This window comes from Anastrepha obliqua, chromosome 4, assembly GCF_027943255.1.
Source record: "Anastrepha obliqua isolate idAnaObli1 chromosome 4, idAnaObli1_1.0, whole genome shotgun sequence".
NCBI classification, from domain to species: Eukaryota; Metazoa; Arthropoda; class Insecta; order Diptera; family Tephritidae; genus Anastrepha; species Anastrepha obliqua.
Window position 1 is genome coordinate 49,718,552 of NC_072895.1, and position 12,297 is coordinate 49,730,848.

The window sequence follows — 12,297 nt, forward strand, 5'->3', positions numbered from 1 at the left end:
TTGTTTTTGATTGGCGCTCTTAGAAGCTCGAGAAAAAAACCTTCATAAAATTTGGGACAATTCCCAAGGAAACGGGGTTGAATCGTGTTACCTAGCGATGAGCGAGAAACGGTTTCGATTTCTGATAAGATGCCTGCGATTTGATGACATCAATACAAGACAGCAGAGAACAGCAATTGATAAATTGGTGCCTATAAGAGAAGTATTCCTGGTCAACTTTCAAAGTAATTTTATTGGTAGTGAGTTTCTTACTGTTAATGAACAACTATTACCATTTAGAGGACGTTGCGCGTTTAAGCAATACATTCCTAGTAAGCCGGCCAAGTTTGGCATTAAAACTTTCGCGATGGTGGATGCAAAAACGTCTTACACTTTTAATTTGGAAACTTATGTGGGAACTCAGCCGGACGGACCATACAAACTTAGCAATAGTGCGGAAGAGATAACTCTTCGATTGGTACAGCCAGTCGCAGGAACTAATCGCAATATTACTGGTGACAATTGGTTCAGCAGCTTATCGTTGATTAATAGTTTGCTAAAGAAAAAGCTAACATATTTGGGAACTGTGAGAAAAAACAAACGCGAAGTTCCCAAAGAATTCCTTCCCAGGAAGAATCGTAAAGAAAAGTCAAGTATTTTTGGTTTCCAAGAAAATTGTACACTAGTGTCGTACTGCCCGAAAAAAAAACCGGTCAGCGATCCTGATATCATCTATGCACCATGATAACGCAATAGATGAGTAAACAAATGATGAAAAAAAACCAATTATGATAACCGATTATAATCACACAAAAATTGGTGTAGATCTTGTGGACCAATTATGTCAGAAATATAATGTTGCAAGAATACGTGACGTTGGCCAATGGTAATATTTTACAATTTACTAAATATCTCTGGTATAAACGCTCTTTGTGTATATAAAGCAAATAATCCCCAAAATAATATAAAACGGAGTGATTTTCTTGAAAAATGCGCTTGGGAGCTCATTCGACCACAAATTGAAGTTAGATCAAAGAATCCTCGACTACCCATGGAAATGAGGCAGCTAGCCTACAACCTTCTTGGCATCCCAAGCATTGCACCACAACCCACTCAATCACCAAGTAACTATGTCGGACGTTGTCATATTTGCCCTCGCAATATGAACAAATCATCCCGAAAGTCGTGTACTAAATGCGGCAGATTTGCTTGCAAAAATCATATGAGGGAAAGCTGCACGGAATGTCTCAGTGAGGAAATATAAGCAGTTTTCAGAAACCACAACATATAAGTTTTGTACTGAACTTTTATTTTTTTATTTAAAGAAGTGAATTTTACACATTTTTATTTTTTGTAAATCGTCCATTAGTTATAAGAAAAAACGTTTATGAATTGCAATAAATGTTAAAAAACACATACATTCATGTTTTTATTGAATTTACAGAAGATACACAAATATTTTAGTGAAAATATTAGTTTATATTCCGCACATTAAATCACAGAATAAACGTATGAAGTATTATTAAGAAACACAAATGAATAACACTTTTAGTCATAATATTAAAATGGTCTACGATTGTAGACCACGTGCCTAACCACGTTACAAAAATCCACGTGGATAACGAAGGGTTAAGGGCATCTTTGGTTCGAAGGTAATGCCCTTCATATGGTTTGACAAGGAGCGGAAAAGATGGTAATCGATCGGTTCAAGGGCCGGAAAATACGTCGGATCCTGTAGAACTTTCCATTTGAGCTCTTGGAGTGCAGCTTTGACGACTTGGGGACTGGCGTTGTCGTGAAAGAGTATGGTTTGACCATTTCGATCAGGCCTTTTCGGTCAAATAGCCTCATTCACGCGGCGTAACTGGACATTGTAGAGTTCCTTGTTGACCGTGGCATTCTTTTCGAGCATATTGAGCAGTGCACCGCGCCCTGCAGTTCCACCAAACACATATCATGACCTTCTTTGGATAAATGTGATTGAAAATCGTTTTACGATCTCAGTTTATTTTTTCCGCCAATTCACGTCTCCTTCAAAAGTGTTTTGAGGCGTTTTTCATCGAATTCAGAAGGCCTTCCGTTGCCCGCGGTCAAACGTCAAAGTTGCCATTTCTGAACTGTGCAAACCATTTCCCTGTTGTAGGCTCGCCTATGACACCTTCTCCATACACGTTGCAAATGTCACGGCTCCTTCGGCAGCTTTCTAAGCTCGGTGAAAAGCAAAGAAGAGCAGGAGTCGAAAATAATAATTTTTGCATCCTAGGTATTGCATTTCCGAAAGAGTTCTATCGAATGAATACTTACCTTTTACCCAACAGCAAACAAATCGTAATAAAAAAAGAGGTTGTATATAAAGTCGGTTTACTGACGATAGTTTAACGTGACAACGTCATAAGAAAATATTGATGGAATGGTTGCAATTTTCAAAACAAAATTTTAATTTTATTTGTTTGATAGATATTTTGTATGGATATAGAGGAGGAGGTAAATGGAATTGCAATGGAATAGGTCAAGTTACATTTACACAAACGTGAAAAATGACGAAACATTTATCAAATTCATGAAAGATATCTTCAATTTCGATTGTGCATCAGACGTTAATAAGTCAACTACACTAAGAGGCTTCATCATCGATTTGCAAGACACTTTAAACTCGAAACACTCCCTTTCATTTCCTACTTTTTCTATCATCGTCCCATTCTCAACAGAGAAATGGTTCATTACCATGCACACAGGAAGAAGGCATATGCAAATACAAATACGTGAATTTATATATGTACATATACGCATGTACATACATATACATACATATATACGCTCACTTAAGTAGGAGAGAGCAAGATGTCGAACGTTGCCGTTCGTTTGCTTTGTTCGTTCCGCGCTTTCGCTTGCAGTTCATTCAAGGTAACGGTAATGAGCAAGGTAACGACACATTTTTTCGTGCGTGCAGCCTGTTAAATCGAATTATGAGACGTTATCACGTCAAATCCAATCTAATCTTAGTCAGTAGACCATTGTACTACACACGGATAAATATCAGTAGAAACAATAGAGATATGAAAGATAAAACGTGGATGGTAAAAACGGATAAATTAGTTAGAGGTCACTCTTCCACAAATCTCTTGGATTCATTGATGAATTTTAAGAGATCCGGAAGACGAAGAGTATGAACTTACACCATTCTCAGTGTATCACAACCCAATACCCTAAGTCTGATTCTGGAAAATGCAGGGCAGCTACAGAAAAAATGCTCTGCAGTGTCGTCATTCTCAAGACAGGATAGGCATATCGCATATAGGCTGTCTACGACCCCCATGGTAGCCATATTCTGACCACAGACGTTGTGCCCTGTGATTACACCCACCAGAACTCTCAGGTCCTTCCTGCTGACTTTTAGAAGAAAGTTCGCTGTTTTCCTGTTTGGTTCTTTCACAAAGCACTTGGCTACTCTGCACGAGTTCAACTCAGACCAACAACCTCTGTGGGTAGACCTCATGAAGTCGTCAATCCATATTTGAATCGATGCGGAATTGACACCTAGAAAGGGTTCAAGGCCTAGTGGCATACTTGCAGAGCCTTAATTCGCCAATTTATCAGCTAACTCGTTCCCTGCAATACCACAATGTCCAGGTAACCAAATAAGACTAACTTTGTTGTGTTTCGCAACACTGTTCAGTTTTGTCTTATATTCACCGACTAACTTCGAAGAGCAGCGTGGGTTAGCAAGGGCTTTCAGTGCAGCTTGACTGTCACTACAAATTCCAATACTGTTGCCCCGCCACTCTTTCTCAATTAGCCAGTACGCCACATTCAAGATGGCATAGACTTCCGTAAGGAATACCGTGGCCATCTGTCCAATGGCATAGGAGTACTTAGTGTCTTCTTTAAGTACCATACAGATCCGCTTCCATCGCTGGTTTTGGATCCGTCGGTGTAAAAAGGGTGCTGGTATCCCGTAGGTTCTCTGGACTTAACCATTGATCTCTATCTGGGATCAAAACATCATACTTCCTACCGAAGCTAACGACAGGCCCCCGATTGCACACCGGCATCGAGAACAGTGTGCACCGTTCTGACAACTGGTGGTATATCTGACAGTAGCTAGTAGTCCAATGTGAATTCTAGATTTCCGAGTGTAGTTAACATGCAGCTTCAGTTTTTAAATAAATTAAAAACACACAACAATTTCGGATAACTACAAAACTTCTGAAAATATTTTCGTCTGGGAAATTTAAAACTTCTGTGCTTCATAAATAGACCACAATTTTTCTGCGCGTATTTCTATAAAATAAAAAAATTTATTATATCCAGATTCATTGAAAACTTTATTTAAGAAAACAATACTTTGCTGGTGTTGTCATTTTTGTTTTAGATCAAATAATCTTCCTCCATACTCCTCCTTTTGCGAGTCCTACTTGCTGAATACCGACATAACTGTCGTGTGATTTCAGCGATATACTCGTAGTCGTGCATGCCACGCGGCTAGGAAAAGCCTCGATTTTCTAATGAAGAAGGTCGCTTTAATTTTGAGAAATCACCCAGCCAAATGGTCATCTTGGACGATTTAAAACTAATTAAATAATTTTAAGGGGTCACATTAACTAACTTTTTATGAAAGCAAGCCAATAATGTAAGAGAAACTCAAGAAGAATATTGAAAGCAAAATGGCCAACTTTTTGGGCCGTAATGTATAGAAGATTTCAGCGCTTGATTGAAAAGTAATGAGCCTTATTTTTTTAATCAGTTTTATTAAACCTTTTGGCTTATACAACTAATATTCTTCAAAATAGGACCCTTGAGCGTGAATATACCGCTGGTAGCGGTCCTTCCACTGCAGGAAACATTTTTTAAACTCATCAGCCGGAATCGCGTTCAATTTGGCTGTCACAGTTTTTTGGATCGCCTCGATGGAGTAGAAACGCCTCCCCTTCAGCTTTCTTTTCAGGCGCGGGAACAAGAAGAAGTCCGGAGGGGACAGGTATGGGCTGTAGGGAGGGTGGGGAAGCACCGGAACCCCCATCTTGGCAATGCAGAGGAAGGCGGTGTGCGCCGGCGCATTGTCGTGATGAAGGGTCCAATTGTTGACGAGGTCGGGCCGAACCCTTTGTAAAATGCCGCGTTTACAGTGCTTGCTGGAGGTACAAACTATTTAGCTTTACGCAAAATTTGATCGAGTAACGTTGCTCCAACGATCTCTGCATTTTCGCCACTGCAATATCATAATACACTTTTAAAACCCTTTTCACGCGCGGAGCGATGTTGACTGCACCGCTGTTGCCAGCGAACTGGGGCCAGTTTCTAGTGGAAAGGGAAGGTCCAACAATAATTTTCCCCCACCAGCCGATTCGGTTGATGGCTTGGCAGACGCTCCGCGCGGGAAGGCTCATTGCTTTTCAATCAAACCCTGTATTGAAACTAGCTCCAAAGCGTAGTTTACTGTAAATGTATTCGCGGTCGACCTATGATCCATTCCCTACAAGACAGTGCTGAACACTTTTGACAAAAATTCCAACACATTTACAAGTATTTTATTAGTCTCTAATACATGCTCATTATCAGAATAGCATATACAACATTTTTTAATGGGGAAATCAAATCTTTCATTTGATATTCTTTTCCCCTATTCGGTGTGACTTCTATCTCTCTTTTACCAATAGCAATTTTATATAAGTGAAAAATATATCTACTGTACTTTAAACGCCAAGGCATCAGTGTTGATTAATTTTAACGAAATAATGTGGCTGCTCTGAAAACAGTTCTAGTGTGAGATTTAGCTATGTTTGTTTCATACTTGTTATAGCCGAGCGAGTAGATGCTTGGCTAAGACTTGAGAATTTGTGAGCTCGAATCTCTGTGGACGAAACACCGAATTGGTGTGAAAAATGAAAACAAAAAAATATTGAAAATTCTTGAGTTCGAATCTCAATGAAAAATATAAATTTTATAATTTCTAAATAAAACAATTTAACGAAACTCATCAGCCTGATTACTTTTTAATGGGGAGTTATTGAGGAGTTTGTGCTGATTACTTTTTAATGACGAAAATGAGTACTTAAGAGCATAAAAAAAAAAATAAATAATTGGCGCGTACACTTCTGTTAGGTGTTTGGCCGAGCTCCTCCTCCTATTTGTGGTGTGCGTCTTGATGTTGTTCCACAAATGGAGGGACCTACAGTTTTAAGCCGACTCCGAACGGCAGATATTTTTATGAGGAGCTTTTTCATGGCAGAAATACACTCGGAGGTTTGCCATTGCCTGCCGAGGGGCGACCGCTATTAGAAAAATGTTTTTTATTAATTTTGCTTTCACCGAGATTCGAACCAACGACCTCTCAGTGAATTCCGAATGGTGATCACGCACCAACCCATTCGGCTACGGCGGCCGCCTTAAGAGCATAGCAGATATATTTTTCAGTTATAAGAAATTTCTATTGGTAGAGATAGAATATCACACCGACAAGGGGAAACTATCAGAACTTTCCCATGGCTAGAACAAAAATGTGTAGTTGGATGATGATAGTGATGATGATAATATGAGTGCTAATATGATAGTCAGCTGTCTTGTAGGGTTACGAGTTCCATACTTACATACATACATTTGTACTGAATCTGAACTACTTTTCTGGTAATAATCTAAATGTCTCATTTACAAGAAGAAATGTTATGTTTGAGCTTGATTAAAAAATATTTACTAATTGCCACTCTAAGTGGTCGGAAGCACGTATTTTGTAATAAATCCAAATTCCTTGTTATATTTATATTAAATTTCGAGAAACCTTAATTAAATCCGAAAATGTACAATTCTCGAAAAAAATACTGCTCATAATCTTGCTGTAATTCCATTTAATAGCTAATCAGAAATATGTTCACTTCAGGCCTTGAACAATTAAACAAACTAAATTGTATTATATTTTATCTTATTTCAACAGGTGATAATCCGGCAGCGATGTACCATGGACATGTGGGTGGATCGACTAAATCATATCAAACGCATTTGCATGGCATTACTGCTATAATAGCCATGGCTTACCGAATATTACAAACATATGTGCATGTAAACCTGGGATAATTACAGCGGCAATAACAACAACAACAACACAAGTGGCCGCTGTCAGTTTAGTTATATAGCAAACACAAACACAAGCGCAAGCACAAACAAAAATAAACAAAAACCACACACACACACACATAGAAGCAGGATTTAAGAGAGCTGAGCTATTCGGCGCTGTTGTAAAGCCGCGAAAGTAGAGCTACACACAACTACAGTAATGCACACGGTTACACAGGCATACGCATACTTAAGTTTAATAATATAATAAGGGATAATGTAAGCGGGCATAATATTAGCAGATATTTGAGTAAATCTACATACACCCGTTGACAAAAAAAAACCCATGCACCTTTTGTGATCATAAATTTTGACATTTAATTTTTTAAATTTAATTTTAAATAATTTCCAATAAAACTTACTTCATTCCTTCGTAATTCTCAAACTTTGTACGATGCTCAGAAAAAGTCATACAATTTTTATCAAAATTTCCTACTTTTTAAGGGGGGAGCCTGGTTTATAAGGTCAAAAAAATCATTTTTTTTTCGTTTTAAGCGATTCCTAATATATTTCAGAATATTCACACAAAGTTACAGATCCTAATTCTCAATATTTCCGTAGATACAAAGCCAAAGGTAGGCGAGCGTTAGGTAGTTACGCTGTGACCGGACAGCCATAGTACAAACTTTATCTTCTTTTCTCGACTTTTCATTTTTATGATTTCTTTGAATTGGCGTAAATTCTCTTCTATTTGAACTAATAAAATAGATAAAAAAAAAATGTTTCAAGATTTGTATACCAAGTTGAAGTGAATTTTTTTTTTATAGAAAGGCATTTTTTTCTTTAAAACCTCCAAAAATTTGAAATTTTGGAATTTCTCTCAGTTTTCTTAGTTCATCTAGAATAAAAAATCATGATAATTAGAAATCCATTTGACTTTTTTGCTTTAGATAATAATTACGAACTGTATCTTGTACGCCAGTTGGAAACTCCAGCGCTGCAGCGCTCTACTAATTTCTATGTTAAACATTTTTTTCAACTTATTTTAACCAGTACAAAAATTGTTTATACTTTTTAAATGTTCATTAAAAGATAGAAAAAACTTTGCAGTGCTAAATTAATTTTTTCCTTAAAAAAAAAAATCGCAAAGAGAGGCAATTTTTAGACCTTATAAACCAGGCTCCCCCCTTAATGAGAATATCTAGAAAATTTTAGAGTACACAGTTTTGTAGCTCATTGAATTTTAGTATAATAAAGTGAAGCTTTGAAGCACCTCAAAAATCACTTTGATGTTGGCAAATTTGTTTTGGGCTTACGGTGCTGAACATTTCTTTTATATAAAAAAATGTGTGTTATATTGAAGAAGCTGAGCAATACCCTTAAAAAATTTGCTAAATCTCAACGAGACTTTTGTGGTCTAGCCTTCAATTTATTGCACTTAATTTGTATGGACTAAAAAACTACAAAGTCAAGAGTATTAATTTCTGATTTTTTCTGATTTTATGTTTCCGATTAAAAAGTTGGGAATTTTGATAAATTCTTCTGAATTTCGTTAAAAACTAGAGACCTTGATTCTTGCAGCTTTTGTAAATGCACTATATTTTTTATTGAAAACTAATTAAAATTAAATTAAAAAAAAAATTAAATGTGAACATTTATAAGTGTATTTTTTTTTGACGACGGGTGTACACACATATGTTTACCATATATTTTGCGCCATGTGAGCAAATTAAAATGTATATTTGGGTCAGAGTACAGGATAAGTGTAAAATATACAAGTGGTTGTCAGAGAACTAAAAAAACGTTTTATGAATTATTGCAAGCGGTTAGGTAAGCGCGTGTGCCAGCTTGCAGCTTGTGAATTGGTTTTTATGGATGTGTGCTCAGGAGGGTTTATTTATCGTAATTATTACTTATAATCATTGAAGCAAATCAAAATTTGTCTGCATGTGTACGTGTAAGTTGGTGATATGCGATTGTTAAATGTATTGTATTAATGTATTTTACTTATTAAACTAGATTTAGGTATTTTTTTTATTAAAAACAAAAGACTAATAACCAGAGTGGAATCAAAAACATGCATTTGAAGCATTTTTTCTAAGAAAAAGTACTCAAAAAAACTAAAAAAAAAAATTGTAAAATCTTCTAAGCTAATATTTTTTTAAATAAATTTAGTAGCCTTTTAACTAAATAAAACACTGAGAAATATTAATGATTTTTGCCAGTGTCAAGCGTATGCAGGGTGGTCGAAATACAGTTATGTTTTTAACATCAAATATTATGCAGAAAACTCAACTGTTCTACAAAAATGTATTAGGGTTTAGTTGAGTGGACAGGCATTCATATTATATATAACACGAAATGTTTAAGGCTGTCCCGCGAGACTTCGCAGTGACGTGTTTTATCAATCAAGTTATGCAGAGACATTTTCCTATTTTTATTTTTACATCATATAAATCAGAAATATTTTTAGAAACACCATTAAAAAAGGACCAGAAACAATCACAAATTTACTCCTCGCATCTTCACAGTAATCCATTTCATGGCATACAAATCGTTTTACAATAACAGGTATTATCTATCGCTATCGGGAGATGCTAAATGATTTCATATGGCTGAAATCGGATGGTATCGACATAAACAAAGTTAATTTTCAATAGGACGGTGCTACGTGCCACACAAGCAACGAAACCATTGATATTTTACGGGAAAAGTTTCCGGACCGTGTTATCTCTCGAAGAGGTGATCACGATTGGCCACCCAGATCTTGTGATTTTTTTCTTTGGGGCCACGTGAAAGAGAAGGTCTACGCGAATAGCCCAGGGTCAATTCAAAACCTCAAAGATGGAATTGGTGAGACTGTCGAGGACATAGGGCAGCCACTTTGCAATTCGGTTATGGTAAATTTCGTGAAAAGGATATTGCCCTGTAAGAGTGATCGTGGTGGTCATTTGCCTGATGTTATTTTGCACTATTAATGGCTTACCTTCCTCTTTACGAGTATAATAAAATAAACATCCGATCATTTATATTAAAAATATCACTTTTCTTTAAATATCAAAATAACACCTCTTATTGGAAAACACTTTCTCTTCAAATTCAGGAAAAAAGAGTAGTATGTACGATTAGTTATGCCACCACTTCAATACTCAACTCCCAATTACCTTATATTAGGTTATCGACAGCTAATAACGGATTTTGTGGTTCCAAGGTATGGAAAATTATACCATATTTTCTAAAGCAATTATCAAGCTGAAAATTTGCTCTTTAAGAAATGCACAGATTTACTCGGAACTTGAAGTAATTAAATTTGTAATATTTTCAAGTGTAAAATGGTGCATTTGTTTTCGCTGAGTTTTACCACAGACCGACGATCAAGATATTGAGCGGGGAAAAAGTTGTTAATGTGAAGAAAATAAAAGTGCATGATTGAATAACATAACCGTACTTGGATCACACTGCATGCGAATATATGTATCTATGGAATAAGCAAATTTCTAAGTAAGATGTATGGTGATATCTTATTAAGAAAACATGCGAAATACTCTTACATTTATTTAATTTAAAGTATGGAAATTAACAGAGAACAGAAATAATCTAAGAAAAATAATAAGGAGCAAAAAATCTTAAAACTCAACAATGAAATAAATATTGAAATAATAAATAATGATATTGTTCACCAATAGGATATCTACTAGATAATATTAATAGAATTAATATAAAATATTTTTAATTAAAATAATAACAGCAAACTTATAATAAAAATTATAAATTAAATACTCTTAAGTAACCGAAAACTATAATACATACGGAGTAAGGATATACTAAATTTAATAATTATAAGTCCAGATGTGTCCTCGTATATGCCTAACTGGTGGTCCATTTGCAATTTTCTGACTACGAGTAATGCGCTAAGTTTGGTTTAATTATGGCTTTTGAAGAAACAACAGTGACCCAACTAGAATTTACCTTCTTATTTGAATACTCATTTTCTCCCTTAGCTCGCCTTTAAAGAGTTGACAGCTACTCGGAGTGTACTTGATGTATATGGTATATGCAAAAGAATCGTAATTGGCCGCCTCCTCTTGAATGGTACACACAAGTTTTTCCCACTTTAGTGTACCCCCACACATCACTGGCTTCTATTTCATCCATTCTACTGTATAAGGCATCTGGCTCTTCGTAACTTACTATAAAATGAATATCTTTCACGGCATCTATTTAAAAACAAAGCAGCCTCAAGACATTCGTTCGCTGAACTTACATAACTTATCGCACAAAAGATCGATTGTTTACTGGGTCTAGTGGCATGATATGTTGTCTATTTGAAACTGATGGTCTTCTAAGCAAATACTTGCACTTTGTGAAATAAAATGTCAAGTGTCGATAAACGTTGGAAAGTGAAAAATGGTTCGACTTCAGCTGCTCATCTCAGGGCAATCATGAGCAAAATGAGATCAAAGGTAAAAGCGTGATGATTGATACCCAAGTGCTTGCATTATATTTGCAATTAGAAAAATATACAGAAAGGATGGTGCTGCAGTTCTTTTCACAAATGTCGTGTTTTAAAAATAAAAAGTTCCATCAAGAGTTAAAAACTCAAAAAAACAAATGCGGCAGAAAAAATAGTATCTACCATTCAGATTTTTTTATTAATTTTTACTGTTTTCAAGATCCGAACTATAAGTTCATAAGTGAAGAATATTGACAACTCCAAAATTGATTTTTATTTTTTGGTTTATTGTCAGTGTAATATAACGATGCCGCCATAGCCGAATAAGTTGGTGCGTAACTACCATTTGGAGTTCAGAGAATCTGGGTGAAACACCAAAATTAAGAAAAACATTTTTCTAATAGCGATCGCCCCTCGTCAGGCAATGGCAAACCTCCGAGTGTATTTCTGCCATGAAAAAGCTCCTCCTAAAAAATTTCTGCCATTTGGAGTCGACTTGAAACTGTAGGTCTCTCTATTTATGAAACAACATCAAGGCGCACACCACAAATAGGAGGAGTAGCTCAGCCAAACGCCCAAAAAGGGGTACGCGCCAATTATTTACGTATAGAGATAACGAGAAGAGTACACCCTATATTCTGCTTGAAGTTGAAGTTGTAATGAAGAAAGAAAAAATATATTGTTAAACATCTCGCGCTCTTACCTTTATTTATTATTGTCGTACGATGTCATTTGTAAAAATTGCAATCTTCCAATAAGGTGATTAATTTTGGGTCACCTTGTATAAACTTGAGCCCTTGATCTTGTTCGTAGACTTC

The 12,297-nt window shown here is 36.0% G+C and overlaps 1 protein-coding gene across 1 annotated transcript in view; it reads left to right on the top strand.

Moving 5' to 3' along the window:
- The window catches only part of LOC129244126 (uncharacterized), a 143,790-nt gene extending 136,576 nt beyond the window's left edge, over window positions 1-7,214 (top strand). Inside the window, exon 7 of the mRNA XM_054881742.1 lies at window positions 6,908-7,214. Coding sequence (XP_054737717.1) covers window positions 6,908-7,047 — 140 coding nt within the window. The 3' untranslated portion in view covers window positions 7,048-7,214. The remainder of the gene's footprint in view (window positions 1-6,907) is intronic.
- The last annotated feature ends 5,083 nt before the right edge of the window (window positions 7,215-12,297 follow it).